The sequence below is a fragment of the Polyodon spathula genome, chromosome 16, assembly GCF_017654505.1.
Source record: "Polyodon spathula isolate WHYD16114869_AA chromosome 16, ASM1765450v1, whole genome shotgun sequence".
NCBI lineage: Eukaryota > Metazoa > Chordata > Actinopteri > Acipenseriformes > Polyodontidae > Polyodon > Polyodon spathula.
In genome coordinates, this window is record NC_054549.1 from 32179000 (window position 1) to 32202180 (window position 23181).

General features: G+C 35.7%; 1 protein-coding gene across 1 annotated transcript in view; it reads left to right on the forward strand.

Moving 5' to 3' along the window:
• The first annotated feature begins 402 nt into the window (after positions 1-402).
• LOC121329082 (succinate--CoA ligase [GDP-forming] subunit beta, mitochondrial-like) overlaps positions 403-23181 on the forward strand; it is an 81775-nt gene continuing 58996 nt past the window's right edge. The window contains exons 1-2 of the mRNA XM_041274400.1: positions 403-521; positions 15624-15765. Coding sequence (XP_041130334.1) covers positions 441-521; positions 15624-15765 — 223 coding nt within the window. The 5' untranslated portion in view covers positions 403-440. The remainder of the gene's footprint in view (positions 522-15623; positions 15766-23181) is intronic.

Genomic DNA, 23181 nt, shown 5'->3' on the forward strand with positions numbered 1-23181 from the left:
GTATGTATTGCTTTACACATGACAGACGTTTTTTTTTTTTGTTTTTTTTTTGCTAACCTCACCTCCACTCCTTTAAAGTTTAACTCGAGCCATCGGGTTTCCCAAGCATCGCCAGGACCCTGTGTGTCAGCATCTGGTGTCTTTCAAATCCCCGATCAAACCCAGCTCTCAATTATGTAACGATACCCTTAATTGAACTGATAACTTGCTTCATTAGACCTTTTTACTTGTTTTCAGCTCTTGAACAATTGCATATTTCAAGTTAGCTATAACATTTGATAATTAACGTGAACACAGGGGGTCCCCAAGACCGAGTTTGAGAAGCCCCACTCCAGATATTCAAAGTCCTTCTCTCACACTATCCCCGCCTCTCTCCGCACAGAGTTGATAAAGTCAACTGCTGCTCACGTGTTCATTTCAGTTCATACTTCCGATTCAAGATGGCGGCGTCCATGGCAGCTCAAGCAGGGAAAAGTCTTCGTGGAACGGCAGCTAGATACGTATTCCTCGACAAAAGCAAGGTACTGACCCTAAGCAAACTCCAAGCCAAGAGTTGCATGAATATTATGAAAGCGAGCTGTCATCATTTAATTGGCACTGTTATGCAAACCCTCAGTACCCTGCAGAATACAACATTGAGAAAGTTTTATTTTTCGTCTGTGACATTTTATTTATTTATTTTTTTAAAGCTAAACTTTTGGAAGTGTTATGTGTGAATTTGATTGAAACAGTTATCTATTGATAGCTGTGTTGTACGTGTTTATTGCTGCAGCTTAAACACACGTTTAGTGTAAACTAATGTGTGCCCTTGACATCTGTCCTTAATAAAACGATACCGTTTTTTTATTAGTCATTCACTTTTGGGTGTCAATACAACCTGTAGTGAGCACACGTGCACACTTAGCCCACTTGTGTTAGTTTTGTAATATAGTTACTGAATTATTAATGTAACACTAACAACTAGATTCAACACTTTACACTGTTAATCAGTTAGTTATATCAGATTGGTATGTAGTGATATAAAGCAATAGTTGTATAAGTTTGCAATCGAAACCAGTCACCATAATTTTGGAACTTTTTAATGTCTTTAAGCCCAGGAGTGCAGGGTAAATTAATCTTTAAATGTATTATGCATAGCAGTAGCTTTAGAATAATAAACCTACACATGGTGTTAACTGTTAAATTATAACCTTATATAATGGATAATTCTATAATTATTTTTATGTTACCATGAAAAAGGAAGTTATGCAACACATTATTTTTGCAAACCTTTGCCCCTTACGAAAGCCCTGTATTATACTTGTTAGTTGGTTAATAATTTGCTGACAACCTATAACTGCACTGCTGAAGTAAGAGAGTAAAGGTTAATACTGCTATTGAAGAGTTATTTATATAACTCTTCAATAGAGAGAGAGAGAGAGTACACACATACACGTTCTATGACTGTAAGCCTTGTTTATTTTGTAACAACATTTTAAAGTACACATTTGGCTTCTTTATTAAAATATCCTAATTATCATGTATTTGTTAAAACTTTATAGCATCTTCTTGACTAGTGTACTGCAGTCAGGGTAGATTTGTTTAGGGGCAATCTCAGGATTCCCACAGATAGGTGGCTGATGGATTTCAGGCTGATTTTCCAGTTTTGTAAAATTCTCTGATAAAATCCAACCGTGGTGACCATAGAAACACATATGGATTTTACTGCTATGTGTAAATACTAAACCTACTCTGAGCCCAGTAAACACTGCTCAATGCGATCAGCGCCTAAGACACTAGCTGATGCAATGTTTAAACTTTGTGAGCCGACTGGAATTAACCGACCAAACCTGTAAAATTGTTTTGCAAAGCATAAGACACTGCCTGATGTGGCTGAAAAAAATGTGTTGCAATTGGTCGCATCGGGCAGTGTGTACCAGGCTTAGGGCTGGTTGACTTTCTCTGGTTTACGAGACTTGTAGTCTGGGGGATGTGAGGAGTAATTGATTGCTTAATAATTGATTATTGTCATGACTGAATTCAGTGGTCTGGCAAATACTGATCTGCCCACTGTAGTACTGTTAATGAAATTGCCAACAGCATGACAGGAGTGAACAAAGCATGGAAGATGTGTGATTTTTGAAATCTGATTGATTTCATGGGTCTTTATACTTGGCTGGATTAGACCATTGTGCAGAGGCAGACACTACATACTGTTTGGTCTTGACTGATCCTGAATAGATGACTTGGTTTTGAAGAAGGGAAGCTTTGTCTGGTAGCTGTGGCTATTTATGTTTATGGATTTTTTAATAGGTTCATTTAATTGTTTTGAATCAAATAAATACTGTACTGTAGGTGGCTGATCACAGTATTGCATTGCTGTGTCAATACTTTGCATCAATAAGTCATGAGAAGTCTGCACTTCAGACTTGGCTGTCAAACTGACTGACGTGTTTATTTGGAGGGTTTCTAAATCATGAATGATCAAAAGGGAAAGGGGCGGGGTACTTTAAGTAATGCTTTTGTATTGTGTTTTGTGTCAATGAGAAGGAGAAAGGAAATTGTTGAAGTTGATTAATGATTACGTTACAAAGGGTTAATTGCAACTAATTTCCACAAATGCCAGCCATGTCTCCTGTAAAATCGATTTGAATCTGATTAAATTGTTAAATACAAAGGTTGTTTAATGTATTGGTTTTCTAAATTGTGCTTATGGGAAAAAGTAATACAAATGTTTTTATCTCTGTGTGTTGAAAGACCATGTTGGCACATTTTCTAAATGTAGCTTTCTACTGTACACCTCCTCTGAATAAGTGCCTATGTGAAATGGACGAAGGCTGATCTTAATGAACCCGTGTAACATTTGGCAGCTTGAAAAAAAGCTTGAATGTTATTTTGCAGCACTGGGATTTTTAAAGCTTTGCTACCAGGATGTTGTGGCAGACATTTACATTTAGTGGTGAGATTTGGATTGAAAAGGCCATTACATTAAACTGGAAGAAAAGTGTTTGGAGTTTCTGTGCAGACAGCATGCCATTGTATATGGAACACAATGTGTAACTCTCAATGAAATGCAATTAAAACACACACTTGCATGCCAGTTTTGTAAGGACTGCATAAACAGGTGAACTCAATGATATTATATTACTCACCCTTCATTGTCCAGCCTTAAGGTTAATAAATGGAACCTTATATACGTGACACCCAACTGGAACACACCTACCAGCTGATTTATATTCCACACCTGGCAATCACAACAGGCAGGATCTCCCAGGAGCATCAGGAACTTATTAATTAATTACAATAAATACACACTCTATATGATGTACATTTACACAGAAAACCCTCTGCATGTGCAGGGCTCCTGCCCTGCCACAGTGCTGTACTGTACACTTACATTAGCATAGGGGGATTTACACAGTAGCAAAATGCATAGCGTTACGAAAAAAAACTTTCAGTTGTAAACACAACTCGATTTCGCTTTCCTGTAGGCATTTTGCATTAATGAGGTACACGTGGGGGACATTGCTGATGAGCTTGATCGTGGCGGATAAACAGGTAGGGCGGATATGTGGCGGGCGCATACACGACGGATTACTGTAATGTAAAAGTTGATAGCCATTACTCGCCATTTATGGATGTTTTTTTTGCTTAAAACACAATAAAGAGCCAAACTACATTTTTATACAATTTTCTGTTTTACAAAATGTGCATTTTTTATTAATGATATTTAAGTAAGGTAACACACTGTCTGCTTGAGGTAAGTTAGAATGAGGTATAGAGATCCCCAATGCACTATCAAGTAAATGCAGATGGAGTGGAGGGTGTCATGCAATCAGGAGGTGGCTGATTTGAATCCTGATTATTTGGAGTTGCTGATTTTGGCGGGTAGCCCACAGAGAGTGCCACATTAGCCTTTTGATTGATGTGGGCTAGGGAGAAAATCTTCTTGACATAGTTAATTGTGCTCTAGCAACCCTTACAGGTCATGTGTGTGATGTGGCTACTGTAAGCAGAAACTATCCATAATGGGCCTTGCCACAGGGTTCTGTGGCCTGACAAGATCCGCTGCCAATATATGTTAAAAACTGTATTAATGAACTGATGTACAAAGGGGGGGGGGCTTATGACTTAAGAACACTAGTAAAAGTGAGCACCATTGTGAATTATTAAATACGAAAAATAAATTACATTCAATATACACACAGTGGGAAATACGTTTTAAGTGCAGTCATTCTATGCAAAATGTATAGGAACTGCTGAGCAATTAAACATTGCCAGCTGGTATCAAATGTTAAAAAGGATACATATTACATTACGTAGCCTTCCTGTCAACTGCTTACTTTAGTAAAGATTATCATGCAGTGTACATTATGCTAATAGAAATTGCCAGCATGACCACTCACCTCCAGTAAGGTTGATATTCAGTATTTTTTTTGTAACTATTTGGTTTTGGCTGAAGAATAGCCTTGAGTGGTTAAGGTCTTGGCCATCATATATACACCCCACTGTTGACACCCTTATTCAAGATTGTTGTTTAATTTTTGGGAGGTAGCCAAGGAAGAAACCGTTAGCAGATTTGGGGGAAATGCAATTAAGAACTGTAAAAAGCTTGAGGTTAATCTCATGCAGGTATTTTACGCATGGCAGTATAAACATGTAGTGCAGGTGTGTACTTGCTTAAGGACCAATTTTACCATCGGGGATGTGTGTTTGTCCGACTGACTGTACAGGATTTCTTACTTGCGTTGTTACATACTGTAGAGAATTGCGTCAAGTGTGATGAAACTTTTACTGCAACATTAAATGATCACAACATATTTAATAAGGTTACATAAAAATTGTAAAAGCCATGAACAATGACACAGCCTGTCTGCTTTAATCTTTCATTCTAACAAATTATCACTTTATTCCTTATAATCATGGGTAATGTGAGGTAAAGGTTTCTCAACAATTTACTTCATACTGTTGATAATAGGAAGCTACTGTAAAAGCATATTGGCTATTTCCTATTAATAGCCCTATTCACCCAGCTTAAACTCATGAGTTATTTAAAGAATGTATTTTCAAAGTCTGATTTAATGAATGAAATATATACTTATTCAATAAACTGTGCTAGATCTTAACTTAATTAGTGACAGTGCAGAACAGTTTTAAAGGCAGAGTTGGTAAAGCCAATGTTGAGAGTGGTGGATTATAAAGCATTATGATGATAATTGAGTACTGTATTTATTGTAACACCCTATGACTGGTTTTTCATTTTCACTATTTATTTTTGAGAAACACACTGATCTGTAATACAGCACTCCTCTTGACCAACATATTCGCTTTGAGAAGGCTCAGGTTATTTTTTTAATCATCATCAGGTTTATTGTGCAACAATTTGTCAAAGGCTTTGCAACTTTGTGTGCCCACATAAAATGTATTTTTTGTTTCTGGACAGCTAAAGCACAGATCATGACTTGAATGTACCAGGAGCAGAGATACCCAAATAACCAGCACCCCTCTTGCCAGATTTATAGTAAATTAGAAAATATCTTTTGCTACGAGTGTCATGATTGTAAATTTAAAATGTTTTGTCCTGTAATTTTCACACTCACATAACCAAGAACACTAAGAGCAGTACCTACAATGAATATTTCGTCCGGCAATGAAAAGTATTCCATCAATGGTTTCAAAAGAGGAGTAGTTTATTCAGTACACTGTGAAAGTTAATTGATTCTCGCTTCCAGACGAGAAACTCTACTTTGAAAAGAAGTTCAGCAACAGCAATGGAAAGATAGCAATGTTTATGTATTGTGTGAAACGGTGCAAATCAGATTTCGATGGATCAGACATATCCTCAGCTTCTACTAGGTACGTTGTTCGTGTTCTGTAACCTCGAAATTATGAGAGACTTTTTAATTGACCTTATTTTTTTATTTGGAAAATATTAACTTTTACAAAAAGTGTCAGCGTTTCACTAGTTCCCTCTGTATTGACAAAATAACAAATTGCTTGTAAATGTTTTTAATGTTTTAGAAGAAATATCTGCTAATCAGTTTAATTCAGTTTTGGTGCTCTTGTGCCTTTGTCAAGGCAACGCCTGTGATTGTGGTCTAATTATAACATGCACTGTTCACTTTGGACAACAAGAAATGTACACATTAGTTTGTTAACATCTGGTGGCAGGGTTGAGGTAAATGCGTTTTAGTGGGGGGAGGGTTAACTTTTTTTTTTTTTAATTTAAGATTGGCAGGGATGGTTTTAAAACCCATCCTTGCCAACTCAATGTGAGCATGTGGCTGGGTGGTGTTGATTGAATGATTAATGACTTTCCCTCACCCACATGCTAGATAAGGCTCACTTGCTCCTCAGCCAGCCTGAACAGTTTTTTGGGTTTTGTTAAACTGTTTGTTTTGGCCCTTGTGCCTGTTTGTTTTGTTCATTATTTTGTATTAATGGCTGTCTGGTGTTGATTGAATTGATAAAGGACTTCCCTCAGTACCAGGCACTTTAGTCCTGCCGGACTGTGGAGTTTAATAATATGAACACACGACAAACAGTTTTTGGCCGGTGCAACGTGTCAGTGTCAATAGCCCTTTTCATGAAAACATTGTAAACCCTGTTCACATGCGACTGGACTTTGTTTCCACAGAATAGACAATTACTGGTCTTTCAGACGGTTTGGCACCTGCAAACAGAGCGACTGTTTTGTGTGTGTAGTGAATTCACACCTAATTTAGAAAACTTAACGTTTAGTCAAACTTATATAGTTTGAATTAGCAAAAAAAGACTTCAACTTAGCATGACAGTGAAATGTTGACACCACAACGTTGGACTAAACATGAACTTCGTACAACATCGACAGTCTTACTGTAAACAATAACACGGTTACTGAAGAGTAAATTGGACGAAACAAAGTAATGTCCTTTTTGGAAAACCTTAAACATTGTAGGTGATATTATATATATATATATATATATATATATATATATATATATATATATATATATATATATATATATATATATATTGACATGTACGTATGCAAAAAAGCAAATACACTGTACATACATACCAGATTGTAGGCTGCCAAATGCTATAATTGACCATGACACCTATTGCATCTTTTTTTATTTTAAAATGCCCAAACTGTTGTATAGTATTATGGTCTTATCAACACAGCACACTATATGGTAGATTGCTAGTTTTTGTAGCTTCAAAATCTTCATGTGAATTAGGTTAGGTTTCCCACATACCTGTAGTTTTAAAATGTCTTATAATTTCATGTAAATCAGTGTGTCATCCTCCATTGACTCATCACTAATTAGGCTGACTGAACACAAATGGTCAAGAGCTACTCTATAGCTGCTAAGATGTCATATTATTATTATTATATAAAACTAATGCATTATTCATATTTTTTAAACTGCTGATTGGCAGTTCATCAGCTATACATTTGCTCTACAAAGTAGGTTCAGGGCAATAGAAATTTGCAGATTGTCCTTCTTGAATATGCTAGGGAAATTGGTTGCTTTATAATGATGGCAAAGGTACTAGCATGGATTTTCTTAAAAGCCGCTTTGCTAATCAATGAATATTGATGGCTGAAGTATGCTTTCTTTCAGGTTTTAATTGAGCTGACTCTGAGCTGTTAGTGGTCAGCCCTTTAGGCATTTTAATGATATCACTTCATTAGTTCTTCCATGTAGTACCTTTTATAAGGAACCTGGGATGCCTCAATGGGGTGCATATCGTACACAAATTAGTTTAAGCAATGTTTTTGTAACTTTTGAACCAATTAACTGAAAACAGAACTTGATTAGTGGTAAGTGATTAATCTTTGCCAATTTATTTTTATTTTCAAATAATGGTGCAACCAGAAAATAGTAAACGCATGTGTTTTTCATCAAGGTACTGTAATCATTGGCTAATTTGCAAACTAGCATGTTCAGAATGGTCCTAACTTGTTTCAACTCCTGTACAACTACAGTATATTGTCATTGTATACAAATTGGAGATAAATATTTCTGTTTTATTCAAGTGCCTGTTCGTTGTTTTGAAGTTGTCGTAAAATAATTTTAGGGTGGATTGAATAACAAGATTATTATTAAAAAAACAAACAAAAAAAAAACAGCTGTGCCATGCGTTATTTCTCTTTTATATTAACACTCAATGTGTTATAGAGAGGTGCTACTGTATCTGGTTTAATTCAGGTCTTGCTGATATCATGTGCTGCGTACTGTTCTGTTGTGTTGAAGTTTGATTAACAAGGAAACTGGCAGCATATTTCAACACAGCTCCAAAGCATGTGTGGCAAACATTAGCACAGAGGATTAAAGGAAAAATTGTTACAGTGGGCAGAACAAAAAAAAAAATCGAATTTTTTGCAAAACCTGTGTATTGATGTATTTGTGATATTTGTTTTTGAAGATCTAAGGTGGAGCAATTCTGCAGTGTTTTCTCAACAGTCCTTCATGAGTAATATGTTAATTTCCCTTACTATTTATTCAGAGTGGTTCAGAGTTCTGTTGCTCCAATGTTTAATTATTATTTTTCTCTGGATCTGGCTTGGAGCTTGCTTTGAACTTCCCTGGAGCTCCTATTTACCTGCACTGAACTGCCTTTCCCATTCCTTTTTTAATCATGTGACAGTGGCATGGTTTATGTGCAGTTTAGAAACTCAGAATTCTCTCCCTATTGTTGGGAGAATGTGACGTAGCACAATCATGACACACATGCCTCGCATAGGAAGTGTGAGGCCAAAACATGGTACGACTTGAAAGGGAGGGTAAATCGTATAAATATATACGATATATACGGTAAATATATATATATATAGTTTGTTTAAACCGATTTTGTGGTAATGTCCTCGGGTGCCTAATTCCATAGTTTTTCTCTGAATTCCGTCCGTGTTTTCTGCAACGCGGATTTCATAGGGGCCTAGATTAGCATCTAGTGATGAATTTAATCCCCAATAGTAAACAATATGACAACATTCTCCTGGCTCTCTCTCTCTGTGTGTATATATATATATATATATATATATATATATATATATATATATATATATATAAATGCAGAGCTGGAGGCTGACTGTACATTTTCTGCTTGTAAAAGTAATTTGCATTCCCCAGTGCCCTTTATTGCATTTTCCCAGCCAGAAAAATGCACATCAGAAAGTGCCTGTAGGACCAATATTTACCAACAGTAGGGCTTGAATTTAACTGATTAAGCTTCCTGCTCCATTCGGGATATTCCTTCCCTCCTAATGTAATGTAGCCCTACTGTTCTGGGGCAGGAGTTCACAGAAGAAAAGTAGGTTCCACAGCAGACTGTTAAAGCTATAGATGATACTCAATTATTTTACAGAGGCAGAATGAAAAGGAAAATGCACCGTGAACCTAATCTGTGAATTCTGTCTTTTGTAGAATTTTGCGAAGCATATCCTTTTACATTTTTTCTTTTAGTTATGCTGACAGGGTTTGTATATTCTTCCTCTGAAAACAGTTTGGCGGAGATGGATTTTTAAGATGAAGACTAAACTGCTACTGAAGCCAACCCCCCAGATGTAATACATTTTATGACATTACTATGCTTGACCAGAAAAAAGACAAAGTATTTTGTCATGTATTGTAGAAAGGGTTTTTTTTTTTTTTGGTCCTGCCACATGGACTTGTCAAAAGCATTTGCAAGCCTTCTGGCTTGTGGTGTTGAATTTCCCTGGGGCAAGACTGCAGAGGGTACCCTATCACAGATGTTTTGCTATAACTCTTTGCATTTGACATGGAACTGCTGTGCTTTTTCAGAAAGCACTAGTGACCACATATCGGTGAGTGCAGATCACTGTCCATACATTTTTAGCTTAGGAGGATTTAAAGCCTAGTTATTAAACTCTAATTCATAAGTTATTTAAAGCCACACATTTAGTTACTATATATCGCTATCGTTAGGAGAGGGACACACACACACACACACCACCATGCTTGTACTGCCAAACTTTTCAAGGTTAAGTATCAACAAGATTGTAAAAATTGGTATAATATTTCACCCAGTAGGAAAGGCTTTCATTGAGTTTTATACTTAAACAACTTTTTAACACACTTATACCTCAACAGGATTTGCTCGATAGTGCCCGTCGATGACGGCTCTACCATGTGGTAGTTGACCACGACTGGAGTTGTTTCCCGAAACGAAAGCAAGGGTGCTAATGAAAGTTAACTAGCACATGGTAGAGCTGTCATCGAGAGGGAACTATTGTTATTAGAAAACACATTTTTTCTTTATTTTCCTTAAAACAACACTTTAAAACCTAGATTTACCTTGAACTTGTAATGATATGTCAGGTGCCCTTCCGCTGAAAAAAGGTTTAGGAAAATAATCCTGAAAATGTTCATAAAGACTCACATACATAGTCGGAGAAAAAAAAAAAAAAAAGACTATTAAACAAATACGTTTTTGCTTGTCAGAGCTGCTTATAGTTTATCTGGACAGTGGCAGATATCTGAATGGAGCAATATTACTGAATCGCCAGTGTCTAGGTTTGTTGTTTCGAGCTGACAGAGTGTGATTGGTTGATTCAGCAGTTGCAGGTACAGTACTGGTTACTTTTGCTGGTGCAAAGTATTGATTGGCAAATTTTGGTGGATAATGAAATAAATTGAGACCAGTTGTGTTTGTTTAGTATTTGCTGTCCACAATTTGTGAACTGAGCTTTCATTGAGGCAAGTCAAAATGAAAAAGCCAGCATGTGTGCAGATTGGTTTTAAGTTTGACTAACAGTTGATGCTGTGATGTTCCAGTGGGTATCTACTGTCTGATAAAAGCCTGCTAGAGCTGATGGTAATGAATAGGTTTCTGATTAGTTATTATTTTTAATTGATGTGTTTTAATAATCTTGAGATTACCAAAGCTTTTTTCTTCGTGTTTTGTGTTTGTAGGTATTTTATTTATGACATCCTTGCAGTGATTGGTTTAGAGAATATGTGTAATTACATGCAAACAAATTAATATTTGTAACATTACTGAAGGTTAAAAAAAAAAAAAAAAAAAAGTTTAAAGAATCAGATGTTTGCTGTTCGTAAGTGACTTGAATATTACCACCAGAACTTGTATTTTAAAACAGGCAGTTTGCCTAAGACAGGATTGTAATGCCAGGTTAAATAGGTACGCCACATTGCTATGCTACCTTAAAACCATCTGAGCTGTGTTCTTGCTTGTGCTCTTTAGGGAGTTACAGGTTTATTTGGACATAATAGCAATATTTTTTTTTTTTTTATTTAAAAAAGAAAGCTGGAATAGAATCAGGTCTTCACATAAGAAAAAGCAAGATTCATAAAAGACTGTTGTAGGGTTTGAAAGAGATGGAAACAACAGGAGGTAATTTGATTTTGTTTTCCCCTTTTGTATCCAAATCAGACCTGAAACAATAACCTGTTGTATTATTATTGCAAAAAGGTCCACAAGGATCAAGTAAAAATACAATCTACCCCTTTTGTTACATAAAAATAATAAGATTGCAACATTAATCAAAAGGTAATTTGATTAAGGATTTTTGCAAGTTCTGGCAAAACAGTGATTGGACTGTTTTAGATTGCAGTGATATCATTGCAGTGATATCCTTTTTTTTTTTTAGTTATAATAAAGACAGGGTTTGCTGTAGTTGAAAGAAGCCTAGAGGGTAAAATCATTTAATATTCCCTAATATGTCATTTGCACTGGGGTGAATAATGAATGATTCTACTTCTGGTTAATCACTCTTAGGTTAAGCCCTTCAGGTCTGACAAGGATTCAGAATTCATCCATTGAGATTTTAATCTTTGTTGAAGTTTCACGCTGCTGTCTTGGCAGGATGCTAAGAGAGAAAATGTAAAGAAAATAGTTGTTCAGTCGTGCATAACTTTTCTATTTTAATTTTTTATTTTATTTTACTGAATGTTACCGCATATACAACAGGAAAATGTTTTTTTTTTTTTCTACTAATAACGAATTGCCTAAATGGTTTGGGGCCATATAGACCCAAAACAGCAATGTCCCTGCATTTACAGCATAGTGGTCAACACACACTCCAAAGACAGCATGATGTTGCAGGCTTTAAAATGCAGTATCTTTGACCTTATCTGGTGTGAATGAGGTAGATAAGACCCAGCAAGCACGTCTTGCCGTTGCCTCTCAGTGGGCCACCTTCCGACCCGTCTCATGTTTGAAGTGTGATTGGATTGAAGCCTTGCAGAAATGGTGGCTAAGGAAGCATCCTCACAACCTGGTCCTGAACAAATCCCTTGGTGATCAGAGTGTGATCATGATCAGAAGGACACATTGTCTCTAAAGACAACCAATCAGGGATCTGATGATGTTTTTTTTTTTTTTTTTTTTTTTTTTTTAATCTCTCTTTCTATCAGTTGACCTATGGAACAGAGGCATAGACTGGCAAATTTGAAAACATTCATCCAGAGGAATAAAGACTGCTTTGTTATGGTGCACTTCTCTCCAGTGAAGTTGCAGGGATGATTATCCTCGATTTTTTTTTTTAATTAATTTTTTTCTCTCAAAAGCTGTTCTGCATGTGTGTTATTGGGGTTGGATGTCGGACATCAATCTGGCGGCAGGAGATTGATAACACAATCCGTGTCTATGCTTAATAGAATGTTACATTAGTTCTTTCAGTGAATCCACCTACAGTGGGATACCTCAATTCAAAAAATCAAAACATTAGTTCTTTCAGGGATAGAGGACACCCTCGGAGTAAAAAATTTTTTTTAAAACGCAAAAAAAAATTTTATATTATATATTATATATATATATATATATATATATATATATATATATATATATATATAGATATATATATGTATAGATAAGATAGATAGATACAAAAATACAAAAATTAAGCAAATGTATTGACAAGATAGGGTACTTTTGATTTAAGATAAATCTCATTTTGTTATTTTGTTTTTAAAAAAATGTATTGCTCCTTCATTTTAATAACATTATGGATTAACATTTTGCTCGTTCCCATACATTTTATATCATTTTTAATTTTTAATTTTGTGTTTGTCATTTTATTTATTTATTTATGGTTGACCCCGATAAAGAACAAAATGAACACTGTGTCTGTTTCTGATAAAAGGTTTCTAAGAATTCTGGAGTTTTCCCATATGAGGATACTACCTGCACTATTCATTGTTTAGGGAATTGAGTGTCTATAAAGGTCATTGGAAGCAATAACCAATGTACAGCTACTGCAACCTTCACTGACAACAGTTAAACAGGACAACCTTGTTCCAATTGCTTCCAGGGTTGTTTTATTAACATCTTGTCTTAGTATCTAGCTGTGCTGTTGAAAGAGTTAGTAATTCTCGAAGCTGTGCAGTTCTGATAATTAAATCAGTTTGGCAGATAAGATATGGCTAAAGTGTGTTGTGCTTTTGGGAGTCCCAAATGAAAATGGATTTCTCTATAATAGCCTGAGGATAACACACACAACAATGGGACATGACCCAACACAATTAATTAAACACAGTCCTGTGGCAGTCCATTATTTAGGCTATGTACTGTACAGTTTTACTCCATTTTTGTCTTTTTTTTTCTGCAAATTTTTTCTAATCGGAATTTAGAAATGCTTTGCCTTTTGTCTGCAGCACTGTGGTACAGCATGCTATTTGATATACAGTACTAATATGGTTCAAAAAGAGTGGTTTGCCGTACTGCATGTCCATCTGTGGATACACAAGCTTCTGTTTTTGATCTGTTAATCAGTGCTGGACATGGAATAGAATGTGTAGGAAACCACTTTGCACTGCAGTGATAAATGTGTTATTACTGTATATTACTATAGAGCCCTGCACATAAAGCATCAAAGGGAACAGTGATAAGGTCATTTCTCTGGTTCAATTGCCTGTTAGCATGCAGTAACTTCATTTTAACACTTCTCATAACAACAGTTATTAATAGAGCTCTACTGTAGCTGTTTTCTTCTGTATCCATATATTTCTTCATATTAGCTATATGCATTACCAAAATGTATTTCCATTTGAGAACAGCAGGTTCTAATGGGTTGATTAGAATTCACCACACAATAGCATCCAAGAAACGGTGTACTCATCATTGCGTGTGAGTGACCAAAGGTTAATGTTTAGCTACAATCACCTAAGAAATGAAAGATGCATTTGAAGCCCTTAACCTTGTGCAGTTAGAGTAAGGTTATATTGTCAGTCCAGAACATAATACCCTAACATGATCAGCTTAGCGTCTCTGTCATTTTCCAGGGAATGCCTTTCGGTTGCATTAGCTAACTGCACTGCCAGCAGGGCTGGAAATAAGAATCCTGTTGCCCTCCAAGCTTTAGAAGGTATATGTCATATTTAAAAAAAAAAAAAAAAAATAATAATAATATTAATAATGATAGTGAATAAAATCCTTCTGCACATTGGCAGCCGTGATTAAGCATAATTTTGTCACAGTAAAACTGTCAAAATCATAGCACAGTCACTGCTGATTATTAACGACAATTTCACAGAATAATCATGGCTATAACTGAAAAAATATATAATATGAATGTGATATATTGTAATATTTGTGCTAAACAAACATCTATTTAATATATTTAATCAATCTTTAATCTTTATTGTGTTCCTTGTATGAGGTAAAAAAAAAAAATCTGAAAAGTGAAATTACATTTTTAAAGTAAATGGTCTGGTTGTAAATTGAGAATTTCATAACGATATCCTTTTCGCTGATGTCTATTAAAAGTTAAACACAGCTGTGGTTTTGTTATTACAAGATGAACCTTAACAATTCAGTTTTGATGCGACATCTGTCATCCCCGAGCACATTATTAAAAGATTAGAGGAATTGTTCTGCATCTACACTGCTGACAGGTATTGTTAAGCACCGCGGGGCAGGCACTTCAAGAGCTGCAAATGAGAGTTTCATGCTTCTCCAAAACTGTAAACTGTCCTCCCTTTAGGTTTTGGATTATCAAGGCTATGCAGACGTATATTTTCTGCACAGAAAGCTTCTGTTAATTTGAAAAGTTTTGTTTTTCCTTTAATTCTGCTCGCTCTGCTTTCATGAAATTATTTAGGATGTTTTGCTTTGCTCGTTGCTTAGAACATAATTTCTCCAATTTTTTTCTAGTTCTGTGTTAGTATTTACCATTAATTGACGTTTGCTAACCTCCTTGATAACTGTACACTACCGCCAATTAAACAACGTGTATTCCTCACTTACAATTTTCGAGCTGAATGGAAACAAATGGCAAAATACACAGGCTATGTGAAAGGTCGTGGTCATGACCATGACCGTGATTTTATTGTATCCTTAGCCATAGTGAATACCTTATCCTTAAACACATATACTGTAAAAACCTTTGTCTAAGTCTATTTTCTAGGTATTTTAGGGGGTCCTAAAAAGGGTCTATAGGCTTTTTCCTGAAACTGTTGTCTCAAAAAGAGGGAGGGGGAACGACGATGATGACGACTTCTACACCAGTGCAACTTATACACCAATGCGACTTATACACTGGTTTTTACAGTAGTTATGTAGCTACATAACATGGGAGTATGTTCTTAGGAGGAGCACAATAGGGGCTCAGTAACTTAGTACATTTTTCCATTCATACAAATTGAATCTGAAATAGAGCCTTTTCTCCCCCTCTATAGTCTGTTCGAATAAACCCCCAAAGATGGCTGAACTTGCAGGAATACCAGAGCAAGGAACTGATGCAAAGCAGTGGGGTGGCGGTCCAGAGGTTCTTTGTTGCTGGTACTGCCATGGATGCCTTGGAAGCAGCTAAAAGATTGAGTAAGTCCTGTGATGTGTTTGTAAAGCATTGCAAATGTTGTTAACACAGTAAGTGGCAGAAATACATATGAACTCAATTATTATGAGTTATTATGTATTTCATGAAGAAATATTTCCTAATGGAAATTACCAGTGTGTTACATTAAGTAGGTTTAATGAATATGATTGAATTATTAAAAACTGTTAGGCCTGTTGCTTAAAAAAAAAAAAAAAAATCATTAAAGTAAGAGGCAGTTTTGTACAACATTACTGTTCAGGACCTTCAACAGATATTTTTTTGAAATGTCTATACTCAACAGCGTTCTCATTAAGCCATGTGTTTTTACCAACAAATCTGTATTAGTTACTATTTTTTCTTTACTAATGAACATATATAGGTGTTAGTATTTTCTATAAATTCACAATAAAGCACATAACTGTTCATTTATATATACATACATACATACATGCAATTCCGTGCAAATGCATTTTTTTGTTAAATTGGCATTTTTTTCTGATCACAAAGCACAGCTGCTATGAAGGTAATGAAAATGTATAAGGTGAACAACGCACAATACACACAACCAAAAGTTTCCAAAAGCCCCTCGTACATCATTCACTTTTTCAAGTGAAAAAATGACTCATCCTATAGGTCTCCATCCTCAGCTCTCAGTATATGCTGAATACTAGTGAAACCTAATGATCTGAGCTCTCCTGAGGAGAATGCCAAGAGGAAAGAGAAAGCTGAAGTCCTCAAGCAAAACACAATAAGTGAAGCGTCTATTCTTTGCTGGGTAACCCTGACTCAGGCGGCTTCATTGTCCACTTCTGAGGGCAAGTTAGTGGATTTAAGCATCTGTATAGTGGGCTATGGTTCATGTTTGTCACTTGGCTTTGCTAAACCTAGGTTTGAAATTAATGCACATAATGATAAAATGATAGATGTATGAAAAAAACTAAACTAGAATAGTCTTGTCTTGTGCCGTTTTCTTTTCTCCTCAAAGTACTTTTAAGGAGGTTACCCTCTACGTGACAAATACAACATGAGACAACCATCTTAGGTATCAGTTATGCGAGAGAGATTTTTTTTTTTTTAAATGTTGTCATTGGCAATGGTTTTTACACCGGTTTTCTCCCCAATTTGGAATGCCCAATTATTATTTTTATCCCAGTTCACTGCTTCATGGTATTAACATACCAATGCAAACCAAGTAGGGTTAATAACAAGAGTGCTGTGACAAGATGAGTTATTCAAACATTACTGGTTAAACCTTTTTAATCCATTGAGCCATTTTTAATGATGCATAATATCGTCACCGCTTTGCAACCACATAATGAATGTTTATATGCTGACTATGAATTACAGGATTGTCCTGTAACAGAGAAACACCAGTGTGCTGCCCTGCCCTATTTTCATCTGCTTTAAACAATTGAACACGCCTGGCATGAGTAAGCACATGCTGTACATCAGCCAAAGATAAGTCTGCTTGTATTATCATAACAGCACAACTTGTTCTTTTTCCACACACAATCCTTAAATAAAATCCAAGCATGGGTTAATTCTGCCTAGGGAGAATAGAAGGTTTGAAATTATTTTCCTTGTTGTCAAGCATGCTAATTACTTTAGCAGCGCGCTAAGTCTAAAGCAAGGCTTTACCAGCTGTGTTAAGGGATCTGATTATGCAGCTATTCTGCACTACTCTAAATGTAAGCATAGGAGTACAAGAAGATAAAAATAAGCTGTTTCCATGTTCTGATTGGAAGCAGCTTTGGGGTTTGGTTAATGCATTTTTTTTGTGTTTGTTTTTTATTGTATTTACCAGGAGCTGTAATAAATCTAATTAAGCATTTCATGCTGAGGGAATGCAACATTTGTGGTAAAACTACCTTTCAAGCAGTTAGATATTTTTAACCATAAACAGCATATTGGGTTGTGGCTATAGCTCTCTCATTCCCAGAGGCAAATACATTACATCATAGGGGTTCCATCTCAATAACTGGTCTGTGTGTCGATCACGTCATGCTCCCAGAGCCACATATCGGTATCTCTGACCTAAAAAGGCCATTCATTAAAATTTAAAGGTAAGAGGTATTGTGTATGCAGAATTAGCATGAATTGCCCTGTTGTCAATTTATTCTATGGGGGGGTGGGGGGTGCTTTAGTACTTAACTGTTCTTGTCATTAGGCACAAAAAGTTTGGTGGTATGTGAAAGACTGCAATACTGTATGTGTTTTGCTCAGTTCTTTCTCAAGTCTTTGAATTGGCCTGTAAAAAACATATCTTTTTTGTATATCGTATTTCATATGTAACTGTAGTGGTAGGTGTATGAAAACTAACTACTGTAGTATTGGAGAGGGAAGAATAGGATAGACAAGGTTATAAAGGGGGTGTCTGTAGGATATTAAAACAGAGTTTGAAAGATGCTTACAAAAGGGTGCCTCTTTCTAATGATAGAGCTATTTATGAAGTGGTGCTTTATATTTAAAAAAAATATATATTTTTTTTAATTTATTTTTTTTTAAATAATGTGGCGTCCAATCTAGTGTGCATGTCCACCTTTTGAAATATATATTTGTAGACAATGCAACCCTCAGTAATGACTATAAATGATGACATTCCTTTTCTGTTTGCTCAAAATCTCTTTGATTAAAACCCATAAAAACATTTTTGGTTGGAAACCTCATAACAGATTTTTTTTTTTCCCTTATCCTGTATTTGGCATTTTAGGCTTCAGTCTAACATACATCTGTTAAATCCTGTTTGATACAGTGGGTCTACGGATTGCAAACACATTAGTTGAAATACATTTGGTCCCAGCGTTAAATCAAACTAATGAATTTCATGATTTCAATAGACTAATGTTATTTTAAAACTGAATTTTAGAAAAGAAGTGCTCATGTATTTAATTTAAAACTTTGTTTCCAAATTTAAAAACCCTAAAGCCATCCAGATTCAAGGAAGTATTATAACATTTATTTCTCAGAAATGCACAGGAAGTCTGTTCAGTTTTATGTTCAGTCACGTTGTCTATTTAAATAATATTGTTCATAGCCTTCAGCAGATTTGTCTTTGTGTTCTAAAAGTATCATAAATCCTTTTAAATGTGCCTTCTATGGAAATTATGTTTAAGCAAAGGGATACTATATAACCTGTACAAATGGAAACATATGTTTCGTAACACATGAATGTCTTATAAGGAATGCATTGACATGCAGTCACAAAAAATAATCTGTTAAATGTCACCCCCCTATGGCCAGAAGTCACGGCTTTATTTGACATGTTTTTTGCATTATGAATAATGATTGGATGTGATGTAAAAGTACAACATTGTATCTAAAACGAATCCTTGCATTTCAAGGAAATATCTAAAATGGACTTTAGGTAAGCTGTACTCTTTAGTACTGTCTTTCTGTTTTTAAATTCACTGCCCAAAGGTAATGATGTATTACCATGATTTAAATTATTAAGCTGAAAAGAGTGACATTTTCCATCATTGAGCTTACTGTTGTCAGCAAAAAAAGGTTCTGATTCTTTACCATTTTATCTATTGTGATTTGTAATTCTTTGTGTTTGCACCTTATTAGTTACCTTTTGATATTCCCATATCTATGCTTAAAAACCCCTAAACTCTTTACTTCAAATTCTGATGTACACCAAAGTCAAAGAGCAAGCCGCACTCATAAACCTGAATTATATCAGCTCTTGTAGGCAGTGTAGTCTCATTTCTACAACCACGGTTTTCTTAAATTTCAGTAGTGGACATCTGGTTTAAGAGAAGAGAGGTAAGGGTTTTTAAGGTTTGCATTGTCGTTGCTGCAGGAGAGCAATTAGTGAGGGGAATTAATCAATTCGTTCACATTGCAGTAGTATGAATATTCAGAATACAGTGTTCTGCTGTAAGCTTGATGGTTAAATCTCCTGTGTACTTATTAGAGAAAAATCATGCACAATGAGTCAGAAACAGCATCATGTTAAATTGCAGTACCATCATAAACCAACTGATAACAAATCAGCTGTGAATATGAGCCTCTTCATGAGGGGATAGAGTTTAATTTTAGGATAATCTACTGTAAGAGACATATTATTTATTATAGATAAGGGTTTTTGATCTTGCTGGATCTGTCGGGATCATGGTCAAAAAGAGACACACATAGATAACTGGCCAGTCCTTTAGAGATCAGAAGCTGCATGAACTTTTTGGCCAAAATTCTGCCAGATTAGTAAGCAAGGGATGATTTGTCAGATTTTCTATTCTTTAATACTTTTTAAGTATGCAACCTGTACATTTGATCATGTTGATTGTATTATGTACATTTAAAAAATTGAATAAAACTAAATCACCTTTTGCAGCTAAGATGCTAATAAATTGGACTTTTGGGTCATATTTCTGAAGTAGGTAATCTTTTATATTTCTTAATAAGCCTTGAATGAGAACAGGAATAACAGGGATAATGTGGCACTTCCGCAGTTTATTAAATGAAGCAATTGATCATATCATTGTGCCTCCAGACATTTTTTTTCAATTATATTTATTTTAGAAGCAGAGGCAGAATGAGAATTAAGCATTTCATTATCAGTCTGTATATTTCAGGTAAACTTCTTGTAGCATTAAGACTTCATAGGCCAAATCCATTGTGTTAGAGATGCAGTTTAAAAGCAGTATTGAGTCATTCTGGGAGGTGAGCATTGGGAAAAACTAGAAGGCATGGGCATGATTTCATTGTCTTGCTTGGCCGAAATATGCCTCCCACGTTGTGTAAAATATAATGTTTGAAACATATGCATTATATTTTACAGCATGTTGTGACACCCTTACAGTGTATACAGTTTTTGTTATCAACTAAAGCAGTGTAGATAACCAAAACAGTACCACGTAGAATAAAACAAAAATGTATATTCATCTCACTGAATCGTCTTTACATGTACTGACATTCCTTTCTGCTGTGTAATTTGTTTTTTGATTTCTAGTGAAGTTGCTTGCACTCCCCCTTTAGGATTGGATGATTCTCTCAAGATGAGTTCAACTCCAAGTCCTCTGATGTCTCAGAAGAACACAGGCAGCTGGTTTTTTTTCTGGTTCACCTGTGTGTAACTAATGATACAGAAAGATAATGTATGTTGTTTTAAATTGATGGAACAACATCCTCTTCATTTGCATGGATGGATGGGTTTTGTTTCTTCCTATTGGTGGACCTTTTTCATTTAAATAACTAGTTCAAGGTTAAAGAAAAGAGCATGGAAATAGTGATGCTTTTTGAACGACAATAACACTTTAGACTGTAGTTTTGCTTGTGTGTTGCATGTTTGTAAAATTATATGAAAGTGCCTTTTTGGTGCATATTGGTCCTGCAAACAAAGGTTAGCTTTACTGTACCATATATAGTTTTGGTTGTCTCTGATTTCATTCAAAGTCCTTATTCTGTTAAAAGCTTTTTCTGTTATGTATGATGTCCTACTCAGTGTCATATGCTGCTTTAGATTGTTTTTTCCCCACAATATCTATATTTTTAGTTTTATATTTGATTTAGTTTTTCAATTGGTCTCTTGTGGTGGTGATGATGGTAAGCATTATTCTCCAAATCATGCTGTTGTGCTGTTCCCATTACATCATTTTAGTACCGTCAGGGTCGAATTCTCTAGACTACTTGAACTCCACTAATCCTATTTGTATAATCGTGTGATTGTTTCTTCCGTCCATACTGTCATGGTTGTGCCACCATCCATTTTGTAATACAAAGTTGTTATTTTCAACTTAGGCTAGGCTCAGTATGTGAGCATCATCTTCATGTTTGCATTGTTTCAAAGCTTTGGCTTTTCGTCTATAGCATTGTTTCAGCAGCTTAAAGACTTTTAGTAAATCTAGGTTATTGCTGTCTGTCGTTAACCGTTGGTATCTATATATTTTTCATACTTACCTGATGAGTTGTAGTGACTTTGCTAAGTATAACTTTTATGTTCTGTTTTAGCCAAAGAAAATCAGCCCTCACCACACTTTGTCAAAGACCAAAGGTCTCTTTCAGGAGCATGTTTGTAATCTGAGAGCTGTTTTATCACTGTTGAAGTCTGTGCTTAAATATAATAGTTTCTTGCAGTGTATGGGTCATAAGGGGCTGTGAATGAAAGACTATGTTTGGAACAACTGACTGGTCTTGTAGTTGATTTCTGTAAGTATATTTAAAGAAATAGTAGTTAGAGTCAGGACCCTAACAAATCAGAATCTAATTTCAAGTGCTTGACAGTAATGCAGTACTGATGTATTATGTTATATATTACTTGTTCATGGTAGTGGTTAAGCTGCAAACCTAACATTTCTCTGAATGGTTACATGGGTGCAACGTTTTTTTTTTATCCCACCTTTTTCTGCTTTATTATGTACTTTTAGTACATAGAGTAATAGCCATGTTACAAATTATGATTTTATTTTTATTCATAGAATATTTTACTTATTTGGAGCAGCATTTGTGTAGGTTATTTACATTACTTGTGTGTTGTTGGGTGACATGTTTCTTTGTATGCATATTAGAAGGCAAATGGAATCATTTCTCTTTTGTCTGAGTAATACTATAATAGACTGGTTATAAAAAAAAGCCTAATTTCCAGTCTTTCCTTGTTTTCTTTCCATTAGGTTTTCTTATTTTTGTATCTGTGTATAAGCTTGTCACAGGTAGGGCAGTTTCCTCTGTCTGGAATGCATAAGAGCACCTGGAGTGTTAAAAGCCTGCCAGTAAATCAGATAGCCAGACGTTTTGTCATTTTTCAACAAATCTAGGCTCAACTAATGATTGCAAGTGACTGGCACAGTAAGGGATCAAGCATACCCTTGTTCTCCAGGGTTAATGACTCCAGGCCAGAATTGCTGCATTCAGATCATACGCTGCTGTTTGCTTGATGCAGGGTTTCAAGCACACATTGTTATGGTGGACCCATCTCCAGCCAGACAGTCAAGCAGCAGATGCTTCACTGTTAACAATTTCACAGGGAGTGTGCTTGTCTACAGCAGTGATGTGTTCTCAGATGAAAGTCGCAACATGTTGGCAGGTTATTGCTCTGTAGGCCAGTTGTAGAGGAGGGGTGTCAGCAGAGAGCACAGAACAGGCATGGATATAAATAACAAAGATTCGGGGGTAGCTGAATCGTGTTTTTTGCAGGTATTCTCTCTACCCTTTGTTGCTAACTATCCAATGCTGATGAGACATTTAATAAGGACAGGGCCCATCCTCAGACGTTCTGGGTTGCCTTTGGATTTCTTCAGCATTACGAAATGCTGATCCTTTCTTGACCAATGCTTTCCTTCCATTCCGTCACTGCAATTTGGTTCTGAAACATGCAGGATGCGATGGGCTTGGAAGCATGTTCAAACTGTGTAGTAGGCAACCAAAGTGAATAAACTTGAGCCAGCTCTCACCCAGGCATGGCACGGAAACCCTAATGACAT